The 25,599-nt window shown below is 42.2% G+C and overlaps 2 protein-coding genes across 3 annotated transcripts in view; both read right to left on the bottom strand.

The window, feature by feature from the left end:
- The window catches only part of TBC1D19 (TBC1 domain family member 19), a 119,095-nt gene extending 93,581 nt beyond the window's left edge, over positions 1-25,514 (bottom strand). For both annotated transcript variants that reach the window (XM_036330721.1, XM_036330711.1), the window contains exon 1: positions 25,292-25,514. In XM_036330721.1, coding sequence (XP_036186614.1) covers positions 25,292-25,390 — 99 coding nt within the window. In that variant the 5' untranslated portion in view covers positions 25,391-25,514. The remainder of the gene's footprint in view (positions 1-25,291) is intronic.
- On the bottom strand, positions 4,278-8,154 carry LOC118665060 (F-box only protein 31-like). Its single transcript, XM_036325981.1, has 2 exons — positions 6,656-8,154; positions 4,278-4,326 (listed from the first exon to the last, which is right to left on the bottom strand). Exons 1-2 carry the CDS (start codon positions 8,152-8,154, stop codon positions 4,278-4,280), a joined length of 1,548 nt encoding a protein of 515 aa, XP_036181874.1.
- Positions 25,515-25,599: the final 85 nt, after the last annotated feature.

The following is a 25,599-nucleotide window of genomic DNA, read 5'->3' as shown; positions in this document are numbered from 1 at the left end:
ATAATGTTACATGCAATAAACAATATCTCAATAAAACAATTTTAAATATGATAATGTTACATGCAATAAACAATTATTCAAGAAAAATTATCTTACATATAATAATACTGCAGGCAATAAACATTAATATTTCAAGAATAAAAGGGTTTTAAGTATAATAATATTACCAAAACTGTACTAACATATTATGATGTCACAAAAGTTGTAGGAAATATTAAAAATCTGCAAATAACAGAATTACTTCTATTATATTCTACAATATTTTTTCCCCTCTGGCTCTACTTTTGTTCATCAGTTTATGTTGTTCATTATATTCCACAAATGAGTGTGATCATATGATATTTACCTTTCTCCAACTGGCTTATTTCACTTAACGTGATGCTTTTAAAATCTATTTTGTTGGATATGAGTATTGCCACTCCAGCTCTTTTTTTTCTTTTCCATTTGCATGGGAAAAATTTTCCATCCCTTCACTTTCATCCTTTGTGTGTCTTTTTAAAAAATATATTTTATTGACTTTTTACAGAGAGGAAGGGAGAGGGATAGAGAGTTAGAAACATCGATCTGTTGCCTCCTGCACACTCCCCACTGGGGATGTGCCTGCAACCAAGGTACAAGCCCTTGACCCCCTTGACCGGAATCGAACCTGGGACCCTTCAGTCCGCAGACTGATGCTCTATCCACTGAGCCAAACCGGTTAGGGCAGGGGTGGGCGAACTTTTTGACTCCAGGGCCACAATGGGTTCTTAAACTGGACTGGAGGGCCTGAACAAAAGCATGGATGGAGTGTTTGTGTGAACTAATATAAATTCAAAGTAAACATCATTACATAAAAGGGTAAGTTCTTTTTTTTTTTTAGTTTTATTCATTTCAAATGGGCTGGATCCGGCCCTCTGGCCGTAGTTTGCCCAAGGCTGGGTTAGGGCCTGGGTATGTCTTTTGTTTTGAGGTGGGTCTCTTGTAAACAGCATATAGTTGGGTCACATTTTTGTATCCATTCAGCTACCCTACACTTTTGATTGGAGCATTTAATCCATTTACATTTAGGGTCATTATTGAGAGGTACTTATTTATAGCCATTTTAATTCTGTGTGGCTAGGTTTCTCTCTGTTTCTTCTTCTCAGCAACAGGGTGGGGCAGTTGCTTCTGCCTGGAGGCTAATTGTTACTTTTACTCTCTTAAGTGGCCTCAGGCAAGGTGTTTTCCAATAGGGTGTGCTGACTAACTTCCTCCGAGGCAGGGCAGATGTCTACGTGGGAAAGATGTCCTCTGCTGTGTGAGGGGATGACTCAGCCCAGGAAACTTGGGTGTCTGCCTTCTGAGCTCTAGCCCCCGAGTCCCCAGTCCTGGGTTCTGCTCTCGCAGCTCCAGTCCATTTCTCCCTCCCTCAGGCGGAACACAAGGTGGGTGGCTCCACAGGAAATTTTTGTGTGTTAGCCCTTTAAGAGGGTGCCTGAACTTTTAGCTGCCACTCCCTGGCAGACAGCACCCCACTGCTTTTCACAGCTAGATGTTATGTGGGTACCCTCCTCAGTTGGGTGCTTTCTGCTGGGGAGCCCAGCTTTGGGATTAGATCCCAGAGTTCTCAGTTGCTCCCCCCCGACAGCTGAAATCTCTCTCTGGGACTTCAGTTGCCATCTGTGAGTGCCTGGCCAGCCCTGACGCTCCTCCACCCCTCCTACCAGTCTCTATGCGGTCTCCATCTTGGGTATCAGGGTTCTCTCCTGTGAGTTTTCCATTGATTATTCAGGAAGCCTTCAAAGTTTCCCTTTTTTACCAGAGTAGGTTTGACAAGGTAGTTCATCTTATAATAATTCATTATATCATAGATTTGTGTAGTTTCCTTTTGTGTTTTAGTTTATGAATAAAAAAGGGTAAAAAAAGATTGAAAAAGGGTCAAAAAAGATTAAAAATATATATCTCCCAACCTATTCCCTGTCGCCATTCTAAAGTCCGCACTTAAGTCCTCCTTGTTTCTCGTTTGGATCACTGCAACAGCTTCTGAACTGGACATCCTGACGCCTTGTTAAATTGCAACTACCAACCACCCCAGCCTCACACCCCCTTATTCTGCTTTTTCTTCTTTCTTAGTATTTATCACCTCTAATATGCTGTGTGATTAACTTACTTACTATGTTCATTGGTATAGTGTCTATCTCACTTCACTGGAAGTGGTGAGCCCCACTGTCCCCACCCCACAAGGTCCCAAAAAATAAGCCTAAATCCTTTTCCGTGAGACAGCCTCACATATTCAAAATAGTTATTGTGTCTTTCCTAAAAGCCTCTCATCTTAAGCCTCATATATCTTCAGGTTCTCTAAATTCTCTTCATATCATAGATTCTTCTTACTACCCTGACCATTCTTCTCTGAGCCAAGTCCAATCTAACTTGTCCTCTACTGTAGTCACTTCCTCACTGACCTCTCTACTTCACTAATCCCACTAGACCAGGGGAGGGGAACATCCGACCCACAGTCCATATAAGGCCCAAGAAATCATTTGGTCTGGCCCTGCCAAGGCAACCACAGCCAGAACTCAAAATTCAAAAAATCTAGGAGCTTTGTTCATAGCAACATAAATTTATATTAAGTGAATGATGTTATAAATATCCAAATGGCCCTTGGCAGAAAAAAGGTCCCCTGCCCTTGCACTAGACCCTTGATTCTCAAACATCTAAGTCTAAGGATCCTCTTAAAAATTATTAAGACTCTAAGAATGCTCTAAGAATGCTTTTGTTTATATGGAGTACATCCATTGATATTTACAGCAATTGAAATTAAAACAAATAGAGCCTGTTTGCTTTTTAGTATGGCAATTTCTCAAAAAAAAAAAAAAAATTACCATATGATTCAGCAATCCCAACTCTGGGTATATACTCAAAAGAACTGAAAGCAGGGACTCAAACACATCTTTGTACACTCATGTTCATAGCAGTATTATTATAATAGCTGAAATATGGAAGCAACCCTAGTGTCCATAGTTTACCTAAGGTTTGGATAAACAAAACTAGTACATACATACAATGCAACAGAATACTATTTGGCCTTTAAAAAGAAAGAAAATTCTGAAACATTTAAAACACTGATGTGCCTTGAGGACATTATAAGTAAAACTAGAGGCCCAGTGCACAAAATTCCTGCACAGGTAGGGTTCCCAGGCCGGGCAGGTGATTAGGGCTGAACGGGGCCTTCTGGCTGCTGTCTGGGGCCTGCCTTCATTCCACACCACCCCCTGGTGGTCAGCACACGTCATAGAGAGTGGTCAAATTCCCAGTCTCCTGGTTGAACTCCCGAGGGGACACTTTGCATATTAGCCTTTTATATACTAGTATATAGATAAGCCAGTTGGAAAAAAAAAACAAACAAACATAGCAGGTCACCAAAAAACATCATTTCATTTTATGCCATTTCATTATAACATTGATGAGATGCCATAGGAAGTTAACTCTTGTTTATACCAATTAGCCTAAATTGGTTTCATTATATGTCATTTCACTTAAAGTCACAGAACCTATCCATGATGTTAAGTGAGGACTTACTGTACCATATGATTCCACTTATAACATAGTGAATCAAATTCATAGATGCAGAAAGCAGAATGGGATGATGAAAAAGTTCTGGAGAAGGATGGTGGTGATGGATGGATGCATGACAATGTGAATGTACTTAATGCCACTGAAAAACATACATTTAAAAATGGTTAAAACGCCCTAGCTGGTTTTGCTTAGTGGATGGAGCATCAGCGTGTGGACTGAACGAACTGGAGGGTCGCAGGTTTGATTTCTGTCTCGGGCACATACCTTGGTTGCAGGCTCACTCCCAGGTCTGGGTGTGCGCTGGAGGCAACCAATAGATGTGTCTCTCACACACATCAATGTTTTTCTCTCTCTATCTCTCCCCCTCCCTTCCACTCTCTCTAAAAATCAATGAAAAAAATATTCTCAGTTGAGGATTAACAACAAAGAAAGGTTAAAATGGAAAGCTTATGTATGTTTTACCACAATAAAAATTATTGGACTCTTAAAATAACAATATAAATCCATTCATTGTTTTTTGTGTGTGTTGCTTTCCTCACTCGAGGGTATTTCTCCATTGATTTCTAGAGGGTGTGGAAGACAGAGGGAAAGACAGAGAGAACTATCGATGTGACAGAAACACATCAATGGGTTGCCTCCTGCATGAGCCCTGGCCAGAGCCCAGGCTGGGAGGAGCCTGCAACCAAGGTACGTGCCCTTGACCAGAATAGAACTCGCGACCCTTGGGTCCACAGGCCAACGCTCTATTCCACTGATGTGGCGAGCCGATATATGGTTAAGCCTCGGACTGACCTGTTGGCAAAGTCACAAACAGGTCTTCCAAGTCTTAAACAAACCAATCCGAGAGGTGGCCGCTGATTTACACGCGCTGTCATTTAAAAAATAAAAATGGGGGAATTTGCCGGAAGCCAGTCCACCCTTGCTGCTTGACACAGTCACTGCAGGGAAGAAACATCTGCACAGCTTATGTTTCAAGGGACCTGGCATACTGTTAATATGGTTTGCTCCCCCTCTTAGCGCTATGTGTCTTAAACAGGACCACCTCCCCGAGAAAGGTTGTTTCCCCGAGTTAGGGATTAACAGGACTAAGGAAGAGAATAAATCAGTAAATCCCCCTAGTGTTACAGAAATACCATGTACTACTTATGAAGAACTTGGACTAAGACTTGGCAAGAAATTTGGGACTTGTTGGGCCCACATCCCCAGGGGTCTGCCCACCAGGGAAAGCACCAAAGCCTATACCCCTGGAGATCCACCGACACAGGGCAGTCCCAGGGAAGGCAAGCAGAGAGGCTGGGAGGATATAACCTTTACTGTATAGGATAATCTCCTTCAGTCACTTCCTTGTAGCCTATCAGTAGAGCAGTGACCTTGGAATAGCCCTTGTAATGGAACACAAGATTAACCTAGACAGGATTAAACTCAACAAAACTAGATAGAGACAGGATTTTTGGCAAAGGTCAGATAAGAAACAAGGAACTGTAGAATGTTACCCAAAACATACCATGATGTGATTATAGAGGCATGCTTATAGGATCAAATGGTATAAATACAGATGTAATAGGACAATAAAAAAAGAACCTGACTATGATGATCAACTGAACGCTCCCTCTGTGTCATTCCTTCTTCGCCGACTCCGTCCACACCTTGGGGAACCCCTGGACCTGCTGGGGCTGGACCCCAACACACTGAGCCAAACTGGCTAGGGCCATTCATTATTAACATAAAATAATTTTATTTAAAAAATACACCCTGTATTTTCAGAAATAAAACTTAACGAGAAAAAGAGGCACTGTCTTAGATTTTTGCAAACCTGATGTTTGGCTTAATAAAAGGCAGCTGGATTCTGCAATATTCTGTGATATTCCAACCCACCATGTCGTTTCCATTGATACATAAGAAAAAAAATCAGTGTCACACAGATTGTAACTGGAAAAGGGGAGGGTAATGTAATATCCTTTTCTAATAATGTTGATATTCTCCTTTGATAGTACACCAAAATTTGACAAGTAGTAGTTTCAATTAGTTGCAATTTTGAATTTGGTTATCAATAAATTTCATATTTTATTACATAAACATGTATTATAGATCTGCCTTACACTTTGAATCAATCTCCTATTTATACATAATTTTGTAACATTAAACATTGATCATTTCAAATATATTAACTAAGTGATTCAGTGGACACATTTCATTAAACAATATCAAAAATTAGCATTCTTTAACATCACCATCAATATAATCGAAGTCTTTAAATATTGGGAAGCCATCAAATTCACAGTGGTGAACACAAGCTTTATAGAATCTAATTTTTATTTAAAGCATGAATTTTATCATTGGTAACACATAATGGTTTTCTTTGAAATGAGGCTCACTTTATTCATTTAGAGAAAACATCTGCAAATCAACAATAGCTTGTCAATCACTCTGAAGTAAAAACGGTGTTTCAGTAAAAAAAATAAAAAAATAAAAAAAAATAAAAAAAATAAAGCAGTCCCACTTGTAAGTCAATGAATTAATTGCAGGCGTGCTTTTCCTCTTTTTTTGTGATTAATCACTATGCTTTCATTATGTTCAATTTGTAACAATGAAACTGGGGGTCACCACAACATGAGGAACTATAGTAAAGGGTCGCAGCATTAGGAAGGTTTATCTCTTAGAAACTGGTCTAAGGTTTATTTCTACCTCAGTTTCTGGCTCCTTACCCAGCCTGGCCCTGGTCCGGGCTTGGGCAGGAGGCAACCAACTGATGTGTTTCTCTCACATCGATATTTCTGTCTTTCCCTCTCTCTCCCACTCTTTCTAAACATCAATGGGAAAATATCCTCGGGTGAGGATTAAAAAAAACAAAGGTGGGTAACTTGGTCAGAAGGTCAAATCTGCAAGCTTCTCCTCCCAGGGGGTCTGGAATGAATGTCCTTTTTTTTTTGTTTTTTAATATATTTTATTGATTTTTTACAGAGAGGAAGGGAGAGGGATAGAGAGAAACATCGATGAGAGAGAAACAAAGATCAGCTGCCTCTTGCACACCCCCTACTGGGGATGTGCCTGCAACCAAGGTACATGCCCTTAACCGGAACCCTTCAGTCCGCAGGCCGACGCTCTATCCACTGAGCCAAACCAGTCAGGGCCAGAATGAATGTCCTTGAGCATCTCCAGGAAGGCCTGAGGGGATGGTGCCTCCACATTCTGGAAGGTGTTCTGGACTCTGCCCAACAGGACGAAGTATTTCAGCTCCAGCCAGATGAACCCGAAGTGGTTCTCATCGAACAGGATGAAGACTCCAGGGTAGCTCCTGGTGCAGGCGAAGCCAGGTAAGGTAACACTAATAGTTTCCACGCCATAGAAACACATCCTGCAGGTTCGGGGGTAATTCTGGTCTCGGTCTCTTGAGCCCACGCCCACAGGCAGAACAAAGGGAACAGGCTGCTCCTCCGAAGCTGCAGCGGTGGACTCCCCAACGCTGGGCTGGGCAGGGCTCTGCCAGCCATGGCCCTCGCTTTCCTCCGTCCCGTCTTCTTGCTGCTGCTGCTCCCAGATCACCTGCTCGTCAATCTCCTGGACCACGCGGGAGAGCTCGTTGAAGTTGCGGAAGATCTCGCCATCTGGCTGGTGGATGCGGCGCATGAGGTGGATCTCTAACTTATCCATGGAGTCCAGTCCCGTGATGTTCGTGACCCTGGCATACTTCCCATGGAAGCTGAGCATGGCAATCTTTAGGCCGAAGGCATCGTAGTTGCATTGGAAGAGGCCTGGCCTGATGAGGTCGTCCGGGTGGCTCGGCGGGAGGTAGAGGCGGCGGTAGGCCAGGCAGTCATACTGATAGCTGTCCTCCCGCACCGGCACCAGTCCCAGCGTCAGCACCAGCCCCCGTTTTTTCCTAAGTCTCGCTGTTAAATCCTTTCGGTGGTCTGTCTTGTTGCACTGGAGGGTGAGCCTGCCCTTCTGAATCTGCACGTGGCGGTGGTGGGGCCTGATGTGGCGGCCTTCCATGCACTTCACCGTGGCTGATTTCCTCCCCGTCAGGCGAATTCTGAACGAGGGCTTGAACTGAACTGGGCCATCCACATGGGTGTTAAGGGAAGGCCCGTACGTCCAACCAGTAATGCATAAGCCGTCCACCACGACATTAAGCAGTGTTCTATAGTCCTCAGTATCTAGCTGCCACAATCCCAAAATGTGTCTATACGGGTGGAGCAGCTTCGCATAGACTTCTCGATAAGACATACCTATCATCTCCAGGTTCTGCAAGTTTTCACGAATGCCATACTCCACCCGGCAGCGCCTTCTCCAGATGCTGTCGATGTGCAGGATGTGGTGGAATTTGGTGCAGGCCTGGGCCAGGCTGGGCAGGTCGGTGCCAGGGAGCCAGGCGAAGATCTCCACCAGCATCTCCACAGGCAGGTCCTGCATCGAGCAGTGCAGGGGCGGCATGGGGCTCGCGATTCCTCCACTCCCCGCACAGCACCATGCTGCCGCGCCCGCCTCCATGTGCTTTTCTTCCGGGGCCGGGGCCGGCTTGCCCTCAGCCGCTGCTGTCTCAGCTGGGCCCTGGCACTGCTGACGACACCAACATCCCCGCGAAGAGCCCACGCTGCAGAGACCAGCGCACTCCTCCATGTCTCGACGCATAACAGCCACCACTTGTGGGCTGCTGTGCCTCAGCCAGGCTTTAAGCTGGCTGGTCCCGCCCCAGAATCCAGCCACGCCCCCCAGGGCCTAACCACGCCCCCTCAGAGAGGAGCCAATTGTAGGACTTTATTTTTTTTAATTAAATCTTTATTGTTCAGATTATTACATTTGTTCCTCTTTCCCCCCCCCATAATCCCCCTCCTCCCAGTTCCCGCCCCACCCTCCGCCCTCACTCCCCACCCACTGTCCTCATCCATAGGTGCACGATTTTCGTCCAGTCTCTTCCCGCATCTCCCACACCCCTTTCCCCTCCAAGAATAGTCAGTCCATTCCCTTTCTATGTCCCTGATTCTATTATAACCACAAGTTCACTCTGTTCATCAGATTATTCACTTGATTTTCAGATTCACTTGTTGATAGATGTGTATTTGTTGTTCATAATTTGTATCTTTACCTTTTTCTTCTTCCTCCTCTTCTTAAAGGATACCTTTCAGCATTTCATATAATACTGATTTAGTGGTGATGAACTCCTTTAGCTTTTTCTTATCTGTGAAGCTCTTTATCTGACCTTCAATTCTGAATGATAGCTTTGCTGGATAAAGTAATCTTGGTTGTAGGTTCTTGGCATTCATCACTTTGAATATTTCTTGCCACTCCCTTCTGGCCTGCAAAGTTTCTGTTGAGAAATCAGCTGACAGTCATATGGGTACTCCCTTGTAGGTAACTGACTGTCTTTCTCTTGCTGCTTTTAAAATTCTCTCTTTGTCTTTTGCTCTTGGCGTTTTAATTATGATGTGTCTTGGTGTGGTCCTCTTTGGATTCCTTTTGTTTGGGGTTCTCTGCGCTTCCTGGACCTGTAAGTCTATTTCTTTCACCAGGTAGGGGAAGTTTTCTGTCATTATTTCTTCAAATAGGTTTTCAATATCTTGCTCTCTCTCATCTTCTGGCACCCCTATAATTCTGATGTTGGTGCGCTTGAAGCTGTCCCAGAGGCTCCTTACACTATTTTCGTATTCTTTTTTCATTTTGCTTTTCTGGTTGGGTGTTTTTTGCTTCTTCGCATTTCAAATCTTTGCCTTGATTCTTGTGCTCCTCTGGTCTGCTGTTGGGAGTCTGTATAGTATTCATTATTTCAGTCCGTGTATGCTTAATTTCTAGTTGGTTCTTTATCATAACCTCGAGGGTCTCATTAGATTTCTTGAGGATCTCACTACATTTATCGGCGGCTTCTAGACAGTTCTTAAGAGACCTTAAAAGTGTGGTTCTGAACTCAATATCCTCCATTGACAGTTTTGTCCTATTTCTTTGTCTCCGCATTTTTTATGCTTTCTTGGTGCACCCCCTAGTGGTCTTTGTGCGCAGTCTTGTTGTAGTTAAGCCTTGATTGTTGTCGGCAATGCTGGGGGTGATTTGACCTCCAGGCTAACTGGCTATGAGAGTCCGCTGTGTCAGCAGTGGGAGAGCTTCTGTGCTGGATCTCTAGGGTGGTGCTAATCTAGCGTTTGCCTGAGGCTATCCGGCAAATGGCTCTGCGCAGGGCTTGGGCGGGGCGGGTCCTCGGGGATCTACAGGGCGGGCCGGAGCGAGCAGTTATGGCTGCTCTCAGTTCCGTCCCTAGGGGCTCTGCCTCACAGAGTCCCAGCAACCACTGCAAACCTCGGAGAGAAAGCTGCCTTCGAGTTCCGACCGAAGCCAGACAGTCCCGCTTCTCCCGTTTGAGTCTGGGTCCCTAGAGACTCGCCCGGATCTGGAGCTCAGAGTCTGAAACTCCCTCCTGATTGAAAACAACAACCGTGCCCTCCGCCACCAACCCGCTCCGCGTGCACTCCGCACCTTAGTATTTCACTTCAGCACTGCGCCTCCTCTGAGTCTGGGTATGATATTCTCTTTCCTCCTAGTTGTAGAATTTCCACTCAGCCAGCCTTCCTGTGGTTCTGGATGATGTCCATTCCATCTTTTAGTTGTATTTTTGATTGGTTGTTCGAGGCAGCAATCTCCAGCGTTAACCTATGCCGCCATCTTGGTTTCTAATCTCCATCTTCCAATTGTAGGACTTTAGCAACACTTCCAAAGAAACCCATACCCATTAACAGTTGCCTCCCTTTTTCAGTGCCCCCTCCCTGTCCTCCAGCCCTAGCCCCAGGCAGTCACTAATCTGCATTCTGTATGGATTAGCCTCCAGGGATATGCCTATGGGGGCAGGGGACATTTCACATAAATGCAGTTATAATAGCTGGTCTTTTGTGACTGGCTTCTTTCACTTAGCATAATATTTTAAAGTTTTATGTATACTATATTCTAGTGTATGGGTATACCACATTTTGTTTACCCATTCATTAGTTGATGAATACCTGGGTTGTTTCCAGTTTGAGGCTCTTATGGATAACGCTGCTATGAACATTGTGTACAAGTTTTTTGTGTGAACATGTTTCCATTTCTTTTGTGTATGTACCTAGAAGTGGAACTTCTGGGTCATCTGGTAACTCTATGCTTAGAATATTGAGGAACTGCCAAAAACGTTTTCCAACATGGCCCCACTATCTTACATTTCCACCAATGTACAAGGGGTCCAATTTTTAAACATTCTCATGAATGCTTTTTAAAAAAATATAACCATCCTAGTGAGTGTTGAGTGGTATTTTATTATAGTTTAGAGCAGAGTTATTGACTGTAGGTTGACTTGACCTTGAACTCCATAAGGGAAATCTCTTCTATGCTCAGCCTTCACCCAGCCTCTGCCAAATCTCTCAGGCTCGTAGTAGGAATGGGCTCCTACATGTGAGCAAGGATGGACTTGAGTTCTTCACTTTCAGTTGACCTTGAGCTCTTCACTCTCAAGTGACTAACCTTGCTAGTTCCTTCAGTGAATGGATGCCCTCAGAAAAAAGTTCACAGGATCTTCCCACTATGAACATAATTTTCCTATGGGCTGAGACGGCTAGTGAAGAGGTTCAATCATCTTTTCTCTCCCAGGATTGAGAGAGCCAGACACACCACTGCCCTAGGAAGAAATCTGTGTAGGAAGGTCAAAGGCAGGTCCATATATCAAAGGAGAGACAGAGGTTGCTGCTATGATGAGAGTGAAAAAAAATAGAATTTTGGGGGATTAGTTATGGTTATGGGAAATACTAATTGTGCTCTGTTAACCACGACTGCCTTGTGTTGGTTCAAGAAAGGACATTCTGACCTGGCTAGGAGTTGTATGCCCCTGGGACCTGGGAATCAATCTTAAACCAGGGAGTCAGCCTTGGAATGTGGCCCATTCTCATTCAAGAACAGCCTATTGTCATGGAAAGATTAACAACCTTGTTGCCCAAAGAATGGAGTCCCACCCCAGCCTTCTACTTCCCCATGCCTGTAATCCCTACTTCCCCATGTAATCTTTGTTTTACCACATATAAACAGCTGGCTTATAGGGGGCTGCAAAGCAGATTTTTGTGGATGACCTGTTGCTCTCCCATTCTGCTGGCATTATAGGAATAAACGCTCATATATGATTCAACCCTGTCTCGGCTGAATTGGCTCAAGTAGTGACAGGCAGCCCAGACCCTTTGATTGTCCTGTTACACTATCTCTGAGCCTTTTCCCGTGCTGTTCTATCTGCTTACACAGCTCTCCCACTCCATTCACCACCCAAACCTCTACCATTGTCCTGGGACTCACCTACTAATGGCACATGATCTTGGTCAGGAAGCATCCTGTGAAACCCCAGGACTTGCCAAGTGCCTCTCCCTGGTATTTACAAAGCACCATGGGCTTAAGTGCCCATCAGTAGATGAGTGGCTAAAAAAGCTGTGCTACATTTATACCATGGAATACTGTGCAGCAGTAAAAAAGAACAATCTCTTACCCTTTGAGGTAGCATGGAGGGACTTGGAGAGTATCAGGCTAAGTGAAAAACGCAGTCAGAGAAAGACAATATCACATGATTTCACACATATGTGGAAGATAATTAACAAAATAAACTGATCAACAGAGAGGATCCAGAGGCATGGAAGCATGGAACAGAGTCTGCTTTTCCTCTTGAAAAACATCTTATTTCAATATATAGCAGAAGTGCCTTATACATACTTTCCATTTTCTCAAACAGAATATTAAAAAAAATATTTTCAAGAAATTAGATTTAATAAAACTAATAATTGTTTGCTGTTTCATCAAGGACACTAAAATAAAACTGGCTTTTTCTTTTACTATAAATGTGTGGTGATGAAGAATATAGTGACTACTAGTACATTTTGGTACCAGGTCCCTGATTGGTGCTAAGACACCAGCAGTTAACCCACTGCCATTGTTTTTTATCATCAGCACAAATGTTAGCACAGTGAAAATTTTTTTTTAAAAAAGGTATCATTGTATTATACATTATATATCTTATGTACTATCCTATGTAATCTAATAATAGACAAACATGGTAATTCACCATACCTTCGCTATGCTTCCCATCAGCTGATCAGGGCGATATGCAAATTAACTGCCAACATAGATGGCGGTTAATCACCAACAAAGATGGCAGTTAATTTGCATACGTAGGTGCAATGCTGGGAGGTGAAAGGGGAAGGACAGAAGAAGCCGCCTGCCGCTGATGGTGATCAGATACCCAGGCGGCAGGCAAGAGCCGGGAGGCAGGGCAAAGGTGGCCCCGCAGGCTGCCTTTGCCCTGCCCCTTGGCCTATGATCGGAGAACTGGGCTGCCCTTGCCCAGCTGGTGATCGGAGAAGCCAGGCGAGGCAGGGAAGAGGCGGACGCCAGCAGCCGCCTCTTCCCTGCCCCCCTACCCCTCCGCCGGTGTTCGGAGAAGAACCTGTATATTTTTTTTCAAAGTTCCTGTATTTTTAATAATTTCTTGACATGGTAAAAGAATTTTACATTATGATCCAAGGGTGGTAGGGTGAAGAGAAGGAGCAGCAGAACAATCCAAGAAACAGAAAGGGAAAAAGAAATGCATGGTGGAAGGGATATGAAGGGTGGGTAGGGGCATTGCCCAACTAAAATGCAATTGGTTTGTCACTGAGTACTATTCATGGGAAGACAGCATCCTGACTCCTTCTCTATACAGCATATTGGGAGTAAAAATGATGCATCCAGGTAGAAATATGATTAGGGGTTGGAAGACAGACAGGGAAAGAAGAAGTCAGAAATAGATACTGAGAGAGTCACTGGCTGGCTGGCTGCAAATACTGACTCTCCAGTAGAGATACAATAAAAAAGCGGGGGATATCTCTGGAAGATTCAAGAGATAGGGGGCAACTCTTCTATGGTTTTGACTTTCCCAGCAGATTTCCACATACACACATGTACACGCCTATGTTTGCATGCACGCACATATACACATAACTGACTGTCCCCCCTGGAAGCACAAAAGAAGAAGAAGCTGCCAAAACAAGAAGCCGCCCACCTTTGGTCCAGGCACCAGCACCTGCGGCTGGCTACAGCCCAGGAGACGGACAAGGCACCTGCCCGAGGTCCCAGGCTGCAGCCACCTGGAGAAGCTGTCAGCCCTGTGGTCCAGGGCGCCAGTGCCTGTGGCCAAGGAAATAGGTTCCCTCTTCTCCTACTGCAGTCATTACTTCAGTATTCCCCTTCTGAATTTCTCTCCTGTGCTGCAACCCAACTCCACTTTTCATCTGAAGGATACGGAACAGAGAGAGCAGTGTTATTTTTAAGCAGGTAAGGTTGGTACTTAAACATATAAATGGAAAACTAGAGTCCTTAAGGTAACAAGGGCTACAAAGGACAGGGACAGCGCATGACCTATTATATCCAGCAATCCATATGGGGACTGAAAACTTTGCAATGATGACAATTAGTGAAGATATGAATCAACTAAAATAGTTGACAGGGACAATTCTTCCATCTTTGAAAATATCTACATCAAATCTGTTTAAATAGATTTTCATCTGCATAATATAACACATTCTGACAAGACCACCACCACCACCAATGTGGTCAGTGTTGTGCCGATAAATGTTTAATAATTGAGGGATACCACCCCCACCCCGAGTGCACAAATTTTTGTGCACCGGGCTACTAGTTTTATATAAAATACTTTTAACCTGAAAGGATCCTATAGACCACCAGGAATTCACAGATCATACCTTGAGAATCACTCTACTAGACTATAGGCATCTGGAGGACAAGTGTCTTCCATCTCTGTACCAAGTTCCAGCACAATAGCTATCACACAGTAAGTTCTTCATAAACACGTATTTAATGAATGCATTTGCACTACAGATTGCTTAGATCTACACCAGCAAAACTCCATGGAAAACTCAAAATCAACAAGACCTTATCCTTGTTCTCTGGAAGTTTTAGTCTGAAAAAGGAAAGAGCCGATTTAAAAAAAAGAAAAGAAAGAAAGAAAACCAACTCCACTATAAGAAAGAAAATGTTACAACAGAGGTATCATTCATAGACAAAAGGAACAATTCATTCTAATGCAAGAAACTGGAAAGGGGAGCAAAGAAGTATAGGCTGTGTGGACGGACTGAGCAAGGGCATGGGGATGCTCTTGTGCACTGACAGTGCATGGAACAGCACAAGGTCCAATAGAATGTGGGAAGGAATAAAGAGGAGCATGAAGCTGATCACCCTCCTCTATTCCTATCTATCCTGATCACCAATGTCAGATTAATGCTCCTAAAAACTACTTTCATGTCTCCACTCTCCTCAAAATACCCCCAATGACCCCATTCAATGCCTATAGAATAAAGGCAAATTTGTTTTAGTGTTTACAATCCTCTAAAAGCCTAGTTCCACCCCACCTATATAATCTCTCTCTCTCTTTCTCTCTGGAAGTACCCCACAACAGAAACCCTTTGCTCAGCCTGACTGCTGTTGCTATATTGGGAATGCATTCCCATCTTTTCACCTTGAGTGCCATCCAAGACTTCTTCTTCCCCAGACTTTTCCTTTCAATATATCCATACCTTAGTATATGCCTATTCATTTGCATTCTTCTTTCAATAATTAACTGGACACTTCCTATGTTCCAGTTGTTGGGTATAAAAAGAAAGACAAGACATAGTCCTCCCTCACTCTTGAGGAACTCACAATGTACTGAAGAACATAAACAAAAAACAAAGAGAGAAAAGTGTGATCAATCCCCAAACATTCTTTGATCATTAACATAATTTTGGACTTCATCTATTTTCTGTTAAGAGCCCATCACCACCGTAGAAGAGGGACTCGTTAACGACAATGAGATACCACCTCACACCTGTCAGAATGGCTATCATCAACAAATCGACAAACAACAGTGCTGGCGAGGATGTGGAGAAAAAGGAACCCTCGTGCACTGATGATGGAGATGCAGACTGGTGCAGCCATTGTGGAAAACAGTATGGCATTTCCTCAAAAAATTAAAAATGGAACTCCCATTTGACCCAGTAATCCCACTTCTGATATCCCAAGAAATCAGAAACACTGATCAGAAAGGACATATGCACCCCTATGCTCATAGCATCACAATTTACAATAGCTAAGATTTGGAAACAGCCTAAATGCCCATCAGCAGATGAGCGAATTAGAAAATTGTGGTACATCTACACAATGGAATACTACGCATCTGTAAATAAGAAAGAACTCTTTCCATTTACAACAGCATGAATGGACCTGGAGAACATTATGCTAAGTAAAATAAGCCAGTCAGAGAAAGAAAAATATCACATGATCTCACTCATTTATGGAATATAATGAACATAAACTGATGAACAAAAATAGATCCAGAGACATAGAAGCTTCGAACAGTCTGTCAATCCTCAGAGGGAAGGTAGGGGAGGGTGGGAGTGGGGGGTAAGAGATCAACCGAAGGACTTGTATGCATGCATATAAGCATAACCAGTGGACACAGACACTACAGGGGTGGGGGCATATGCTGGGGGGTGGGAGCGACCAAAGGGGAAAATGGAGACATATGTAATACTTTAAATAATAAATATTTTTTTTAAAAAAAACACATTGAATTGGATATTCCCATTGCTTCCTAATAGTTTTGGTTCTTTCTAAAATTGTACACAAGATTTGTTTCTGTAATCCTAGTAGTCCGGGTAGACATGCATTACAGCCAGGAATGAGTTTTGGTTTCCGATTGGGAAGTCTGGCTCTGTGCGAGCTGACCATGCCTTCTACTCAATCTGTGTTATGTAATTGGAGCCCTGCTCCGGTTTCTCTCACCTGAGGATGGAGCCCTCACTGGCTTTCTTTTGCTGACACCCCCACGCTGGCCCTCTTCTCTGCCAGCACTGGCTGTCTTATCCTCCCCTTATGCCACAGCTTCACTTCTTAGCCTCTTTTCATAACCTGTTTTGTGCCTGAAACAGTCTAAACTTCTCCTTTACTAATCAATCGTTTCCCTCTCATTTCAAGTTGGCTTTGCCTAATTCAAGAATCTGACATGACCGTCTCTAAGTAACTCATGGCTGAAGTAAAACACGAAGAGATATCTTACTCACACAAAGCAAACCTACATTTTAATAGGTATCTTATCCCTCAAGTACATAAATTCTATGAAGACAGGGGGTTACTTATTTTGAAATCCTGTACACCATCATCCACTTCTTCACTGTCTTACTTTCCAGGATTAAAGGGTATGACAGCAGTTAAGGTAGATATGGGTAAGGCTAATACCACTTCCAGATTCACACCAAACTCAATCTGAGTCCCTGAATTATTCATATAAATATATATCCCAGCTGCGCTAGTCCAATCAGGAGCTCCCCCTAGTGTTTGCCAATCCCCACCTTCGAGAGAAAAAAGAAAGACAGATGATAGAAAGCTCTAATCATGGCACAGGCTTTTAAATACCAATATATGTTCTATCTATGCATGCCTTACATAAAATATCTTTAATTAAAATCGATTTAATTAAATCCATTTAATTTGCATTTTCCTAAAATAAATAATAAAGGTCATATTCTTTTCTCTTTTTATGATCTCTAAATTCTGGTACAAATTTCTGGTAATGAAGAATACAAAAACAGTATTTGAGATACAATCTCATAAGATTTTTAGTAGAGACACTAGCCTTGAGATGCTCTTGGGTTCTAGACTTATGACAATATCCTATCATTTATATTATTTCTTCTCTCTCCAAAACCTATCTTCTTTCAGATTCCTTCCTTTCACAATTCTATTATTTATAATAATAATCCGAACAACAAGACCTATTCAATATTTAATGGAATGGAAATAACATTTGAGGTTTTACACAACATCCATTTTAAGTACAAATAATGCATGATACAAAATAATAATGCTGATTTGGTGCTAGGCATCTAATGTGGGTTTAGGCTATTATCCTAGTGTCTAGAGAGGATGAGTGAGCAAATGTAATTTTAAGATGTAGGTTGACTTCATAATAAAGTAACTCAAGAAACTTAGAAAAAAACAAAAACACAACATAACACCTTTCTAGAACCACAAAAATCCATGTTATCACCCTAATATCTTAAATAATTAAACTTCAATAAATAAAAGGATACATTAAAATAAAGTCAATGTTTAATCATAATACTAATAGAGAAGCAATAGTAGGGAAAAGGATCTAAAACCATTTATATTGGTTTAGAAATGTGCTGTGTGGTTTTATTTTTCTAATTAATTTGGGCCACACTGCTCTAGACCCTCTGGGTAGACACAAACAGACAAAATGGAAGCAGTTCAGAAAATGCCCTCTAGATTAAAATTTTAAAGGCATGTAAAAAATACACAGCCAGATGTATAAAAGTATGTTATCAAAGCTGGTTGTAAAGTTGCCTCTAAGAGTTAGTTGATTTATATTGAACTAGAGGCCTGGTGCATGAAATTCATGCACTGGGTTTGTGCGTGGGGGCGGGGGTCCCTCAGCCTGGCCTGCAACCTCTCGCAGTCCGGGACCCCTTGGGGGATGTCCACCTGCCGGCTTAGGCCCAATCCCTCCGGGCCTAAGCCAGCACTCAGACATCCCTCTCTCAGTCCAGGACCCCTTGCTCCTGACCGCCTGCCTGTACTTGCCAGCTGAGCCCAGTTTCTGGCTGAGTGGAGGGGGAGGGAGGAGGAAGGGGAGGAAGGGGGGGAGTGCTGCTCAACCAGAAGCTGGATTGCTGCTCCTTAGCACTGGCCCCGCCACCCACCCACTGGTTGTGGGGGGGGGGGTGTAATCGGGGGCCGGGCCGGCCGGGGGAGGGGTCAGGGGAGGTTGAGGCACTGTGGTTGCACCCTATCCTGTCTCTGCGAGGTGCTGGGACCGTGCATCCCCTCTCCCGCCACCTCTGTGGAAGGGGGGTGCACCGGGACCACTGTGGCTGGCCTGGTGGCGCAGGCTCACCGGCCCTGCCCCCTGCCCACTGGTCATTCAGGAAGGTCATTCTTGCCTCAGCCCTTGCAGCCCTGGCTTCATCCGGAAGGTCATCTGGAAGGATGTCTGGCTGTCTGGTCTAATTAGCATATTAGTTCTTTATTATATAGGATGTCTGAGCCAATGGATACAAATTAAGGCAAAGTTGTTATCACATTTGTTTTCCAAGTCCAAAACTGCACTACTTTTAAAAGATCTGTAATTATATTTTTATGAATCTATAATAGTACAGGTCTGTTAATTCTTTATCTTAAGAACTAGTCAAATACATGTTTTGAGTCTCCTTACATTGTTTTATCTTTCTATTTCCTTGCCCTACTTTTTTACTAACTGTTAAATGTTATAGGTGTAGATACATAATCCTTTACTTGAAATTCCAGAATCTAAAGAGCTTTGAAAACCAGTTTTTGTCTAATCGAATTGTGCCAAAATCTGCCCTGATTTGAACTCATTTAATGGCAAAATCTGATCTGACCTGAATTGACATGAGATTATTTATAGTTCTTATTTATCACACCAAGTATGAAAATTCATACATTTTGCCACATAAATATTAATCTATGTAATTACTGGGTGCTGAAAGACGTTGGTAGAGATATTAAAGAACATACAGGATATGCATAAATTACCTTTCTAAAATTTGAAAAACATCTGAATTTTGAAACACATCTGGCCCCTGGTTTTTGATAAGGTATTGTCGACCTGTACTTATTTTTAACACTATCATCTCTACATGAGGGAGGTACTTTATCTTATTCACTGTTGTATGCCCTGGGCCTAGAATTGTGCCTGAGGTAACAAATACCCTTAAAACACAATAATAAAAAAACATACAATTTTAAAAGGGGCAAACGATCTGAACAGACATCTCACCAAAGAAGACATACAGATGGCAAATGAATATATAAAAAGATGCTTAGGTGCATGTTATTAACCAAAGAACTTATATGCATATGTGCATAACCCATGGACACAAACTATAATATGGTGAAGGCCTGGGGCTGGGGTGGGGTAGAGGTGATCAGTGGGGGGGGCGGGGGGGGGGGGGACATCTGTAATACTTTCAACAACAAAGATAAATTTAAAAAACAGAAACAAAACAAAAGAAATTTCAAATTAAAACAACAGTGAGATATTACAACATACCTATTAGAATAGCTAAAATCTAAAACAGCAAATGCGGTGAGGATGTGGAGTAACAGAAACGCTCATTCATTGCTGGGAATGCAAAATGGTACAGCCACATTGGAAGACACATTGTCAGCTTCTGATGAATCAGTTAATCATAGTCTTAGCCATATAATCCAGCAACTACCCCCTTGATATTTTCCCAACTAAGTTGAAATGTATGTTGATTTAAAAAAAAAAATCTACACAGGAATTTTTATAGCAGTTGTCTTCATAACTGCCAAAACTTGGAAGCAATTGACATCCTTCAATAGGTGAACTTATAAGCAAACTGATACATTCACACGAAAAATATTATTCAGCAAAAAACAAAACAAAACAAAAAAACACCCACATAGAAGAACTTAATGTATATTACTAAGTGAAAGAAGCCAGTTTGAAAAAGCTACATACTGTATGACCCCAAGTATATGACATTCTTAAAGGCAAAACTATAGTGACAGTAAAAAAAGAAATCACTGGTTGTCTGGGTCTCCGGAAAAGAGAAGAATGAGTAGGGGGGAGCACAGAAGATTTTCAGACAGTGAAACTATTCTGTAAGACAATGGAATAGCGGACACATGACATTATACATTTGTCAAAACCCACAGAGCTACACAACATAAAAAGTGAACCCTGATGTAAACTAAGGACTTTAACAATAATGTATCAAGATTGGTTCACTAATTGCAACAAATGTACCACATTACGCAAGATGTTAATAACAGGGGAAACTGCTCAAGGGGAAAGGGGATGTGTGGGAACTCTATACCTTCTGATCAATTTTTTCTGTAAACCTAAAACTATTCTAAATAATAAAGTCTACTAATAGAAAAATAAACCTCCCCAAAGAAAATGAAGCCTGAGACACAGGCTTCATTGGAGAATTCCTCCAAGCATTTAAGGGGGAAAAAAACACACACCACAACAACCTCATAACAACCTTTCAGCAAATAGAAAGTAAAAAAAGAGGGAACACTTTCCTATTCATTTTATCAGGCCAGCATAACCTTGATATAACACTTGTCAAAGACATTACTAAAAAGGAAAATTACAGACCAATCTTTCTCGTGGGCATAGATGCAATCTTTAAACACTTGCTAATAGAGTTTTGATAATGCATAGCATGTAGAAAGCCAGTACAAGATGTGTCGCTCCCATCCTACCAAATGAGAAAAAGTGGTATAATCTACAAAATCATAATTTTTGAACCCACCAGAAAATTGAAGATATAAGACTATCCAGTGAACTAAATTCCAAAGAGTAACAAGCCCCGCCAAGGACAGACGGGACCCTAAATGTTTGACAGAGAACAGGAGGAAAAGAAGGCTACCCTACAGAAGCGAGAAAGAAGAATTTGGCTAAGAATTCAGCCATGACAGATTAGAGGTGGGCTAGCATGTCAGTTTAGAATAACTGGGAGCTCAGAACTCAAGGGGGAGTCACACTCCCTTGCATGCTCTTTCCCATGGGTCTACACCAGGTGTCCACACGAAAGACGGAGGGCAGAGCATGGAGCTGCAGAGAGCCCCCTTCGGTGGCACAGGTGTGCACGAAGGGACAGGCTGCCACTGCAGAACAAGCATGAGACCATGCTACCTTGCCCAAACTCTCCTCTCATGTGAGGAAAATGCCTTAAACCTCTAGGGGAGAATTCAGAAACCAAAACCACGCTGAAGACAAGGCGATAATTCACTGCTTCTGGGAGTAAGGCAGATGCAAAAACCATCTTCCTCACGGAAAGGTAAGGGAGCCTTTGGGCCCAGGATCCCACACCAGGCTGAAGCAGAGGTCAGCCAGCACTAGGGAGGGGCAGGGATCTCTCTGTTACCCATGATCTGCCACGGATACAAGGCAGAATTCGGCTGCACAGGGAGAAGAGGAAGGCACACTGAGGAAGTCCTACCCGACACACATGGGCCAGGGCCAGGAGAACGAGAACACCTGTACCTACCATGAGCTCAGGAGGGTAACAGATGGCAGACTACTGCCGAGGAAGGGATAAGAGCATGGAGAGAGGCTTCCCTCTGTGCACAGGCGAGCAGGGACAGGGTCATAGAAACACAGAAAACCCCTCCAATGCCCCCAGAATCCTTTCTAAGGACAAAGTGTATAGCAGCCCACCAAATCTGAAGCCTGTGGTACAACTGAAGCTAATGGCAGTGATAATAAAACGTCTGACGGTGTTGACTGAGGCCTCTTCCTAGTAAGATACAGAACACTTGAACAAAATGGTCTATGTGACCTCATTGACATTTATAGAAAAGTAAGAGCAGAACATTCATGCCTTTCAAGTACACATTCAACCAGAGAAACAGCCCAAATAGCCCTGCATATATTTTAAAAATTAGATTTTTTATTAAAAATGTTCCCACAAAGAAAACTCCAGGCCCTAATGACTTTACCCGGAACTCAACCAGTCATTTAAGGAAGAAATAATATTAATTCTACACGAATTCTTCCAGAAAATAGGAGAGAAGGGAACACTGCCCAAGTCGATTTCTGAGTTCAGCATTAACTAATAGCAAAACTTGACGAAGATGTTAAAATAAAACTACAAACCAATATTATTATGGAAATATTCACATCTTCAACAAAATATTAGGAAATTAAATCAAGATATATATAAAAATAATAATAATGTATTGTAACCAAGTGAAATTCATCTCTGGAATGCAAAAAACAATCAGTGTTGTTCACCATATTAACATATTAAAAATAAAAATCACATTGAGAATCTCTACATGTACAAGGAAGGTACTTAACAAAATTCAACATCCATTCATAATAAAACTCTCAGAAAAACAGGAATAAGAAAGAGTTTCTTCAACCTAATAAAAAAGTATCTATACAGCATTGTACTGGAAGCAGTAGCCAGTATAATAAGGCAAGAAAAATAAAAAATAAAAACATATATATTGAAAAGGAAAATTGTCTTTGTTCACATATGAAATATGTACTTGAAAAATCATAGCAATATACAAAAGAGGAACTATAATAAATAAGTTTAGTAAGGCTGCAGGATACATGGCAAATAGACACATATCTATTGTATTTCTACATACTAACAAGAAACAATTGAAAATTGAAATGAGAAAAAAATCAGCATTTATAATGGCATAAAAATAGTTAGGGGAAAATCTTAAAATATGTGCAAGATTTGTATATTGAACTGTAAAAACACCAACAATAGAAAATAAAGCTATAAATAAATGAAGAGATAAAGTGTATTCATGGGCCAGAAAATTCAATATTGTTAAGAGGTCATTTCTCCCCAAACTGATCTATACATTCAACAAAACCCCAATCCAAAATCCAGGAAGATTTTTTGTAGTAATTTATAAAATAATTATAAATTTTATATGGCAAAGCAAATGACATAGAATAAACAAAACAGTTTTTAAAAAGAACAAAGTTGGAGGACTAATTACCTGATTTCAAGACTTACTATAAAGTTACAAAAATAAAAAATGTAGCATTAGCATACTGGTAAACAAACAGGGCAATGGAACAGAATAGAGAGCCAGACAGAGTCCTCTGTATGCGTGTGTGTACTAAAGGAATTTTCAACAAAGGTGTCAAGGAAATCGGCAAATAAGCAATAGAAATAGGTGTGGTATTGGGCATCTACGTGAAAAAAAAAAGCTTTACATAGTAACATACACAAAAATGAACTGGAAATGATCTAAATTTAGAGCTAAAACTATAAACTGCTACAACAAAACAGGAAAAGATTCTTAGGTAAGGCACAAAAAGCACAAATCATAAAAGAAATTGATAAAAACGTATGTCATCAAAATTAAAATGCTTTGCTATTTGAAACACCCAGTTAAGAAAATGAAAAGATAAGCCACAGACTGGGAGAAAATATTTGCAAGAGGAGTATCCGATAAAGGACTTGTGTCCTTTATATAAAGAATCCTTACAATTCAACAATGAGAGAACAAACTATTTTTTTAATGGGCAAAGGATTTGAACAGATTACTTCACCAAAGAAGATGTAAGCATGATAACATGCTTGATATCATTGGTATTAGGAAAGGCAATTAAAGTCTCAATGGGATATCATTACTTTCCTACCAGAACATTGTAATTAATAAATAAAAATTAATTAATAAAAAAAACTGACATCAATATTAGCAAGGATGCAGAGCAACTGAAACTCTCATAATTGCTGGTGGAAATGCAAAATGCTACAGCCACTTTGGAAAAGTCTGGCAGATTCTTATAGAATTAAACATATACTTATCATACAACTTAGCAATTCTACTCCTAGGTATTTATCCCAGAGAAAAGGAAAATATTCAAACAAAACCCTATACCAGAATGTTTGTATCAGATTTATTTATAATCTCTATAACCAGAAACAACCCATAAGTTCATAACTGAGGATGCCCAGCAATCAATGAACGGATAAACAAATCATAGCCTATCCAAACAATGAAATATTACTCAGCAATACAAAGGAACAGAACATATATGGGAACCAGACCTATTGGGGTATACAGATATCTAATCAGTATGCTGTACACCTTATACTAATAGTAGAGGCCCAGTGCACAAAATTTGGGCACAGGTAGGGTACCTAGAGGCTGCCAGCCAGGCCTTCCTTCGTTCTGCGCCGCCCCCTGGTGGTCAGCGCACCTCATCACAAGCGATCAAACTCCCAGTGGGTCCAACTCCTGAGGGGACACTTTGCATATTAGGCTTTTATATATGTAAATAATACTGTATGTCAACTGTCATTGAAAATTAAAAACAATTTTTTTTTCCCAAAAGAAATTGAACTACTGAAATACCAACAACATAAGTGAGTCACAAAAGCATGATTCTAGTCCTAACCGGGTTGGCTCAGTGGATAGAGCATCAGCCTGCAGACTCAAGGGTACCAGGTTCGATTCTGGTCAAGGGCATGTACCTTGGTTGTGGGCACATCCCCAGTGAGGAGTGTGCAGGAGGCAGCTGATCGATGTTTCTCTCTCATTGATGTTTCTAACTCTCTATCCCTCTCCCCTCCTCTCTGTAAAAAAATCAATAAAATATATATATTTTTAAAAAGCATGATTCTAAATGACAGAAACCAGGCACAAAAATTGACATACTGTATAACTCCATTTACATGGCATTCACACATACACAAAGATCCCTTAATCAATCTCTGCATCAAAGAACCCAGCACATTGGGAAAATGCTCAATAAATGCGAGGTGGATGGGTAGAGGGAGGATGAGTGCAGGGAGGGTAGAGGCAAGGAGGTGAGTGATGCTAAGGCAAAAAAAAACCCCCACATTTAGAACAGAAAAAGTGAGGGAAGGTGTGGTCCAAAGACCTAAGGTGATTTCCAGCAGTTTAAAATATTAGACCCTGTAAAGGACGACGATACGATGAATAAATAGCTTTAGCGATTCTATGTCCTAAGGAAGGCATGATGCGCCCCACCCTCCTTCAAAAACCTATTACCCCACGCGCGAGGCTGAGCGTGGGGACCTGGAAGAGAGGGTTTTCCGCGCACAGGAGCGGAGGTGCAGAGACCAGAGGCGGCTGCAGCCGGGGTCCGAGGGGCTCCCACAGACCGGGAGGCATCGCCGCAGCCCCGGCCCCATCCCTTCCCGCCCGCCTCACTTACCCAGGCCTGACGTTCCAGCTGAGCGTACAAACTGGAGCCCTTGAGTTTTTGGACTATCTGAGCGATACTGAGAGACAGATCCGACTCCTCCTGCCACATTTCCCCTGCCCTAGCCCGCCAGGCGGCGGGGACAGGCCGCCGGCGCGGAGACAACGGGCTATGGGGTCCCGCTCAAGGCTAGTGACACTTCTCCCGGACCTTATTACGCTGGGACGCCTCAGCGGGCGTTACCAGGCAACCGCTCGGCGTTCGTCCGTTCCTCTCTGGTGCCCCCCCGCGCCTGACGGCCCCAGCACCTGCGTTCCGAG

This window comes from Myotis myotis, unplaced genomic scaffold (assembly GCF_014108235.1).
Source record: "Myotis myotis isolate mMyoMyo1 unplaced genomic scaffold, mMyoMyo1.p scaffold_m19_p_1, whole genome shotgun sequence".
Lineage (NCBI taxonomy): Eukaryota > Metazoa > Chordata > Mammalia > Chiroptera > Vespertilionidae > Myotis > Myotis myotis.
The sequence above is the reverse complement of the archived record's forward strand: the minus strand, read 5'-3'. Positions and strand labels throughout refer to the sequence as shown.

Excerpts from the sequence above, each read along its gene's own strand:
- LOC118665060 (XM_036325981.1), bottom strand. The coding sequence starts at position 8,154 with ATGGAGGAGTGCGCTGGTCTCTGCAGCGTGGGCTCTTCGCGGGGATGT. Across the intron at positions 4,327-6,655 it reads ATTCATTCTGGCCCTGACTG|GTCAGTCCGAGGCTTAACCA; the intron begins GTTTGGCTCAGT and ends CTTTGCCAACAG.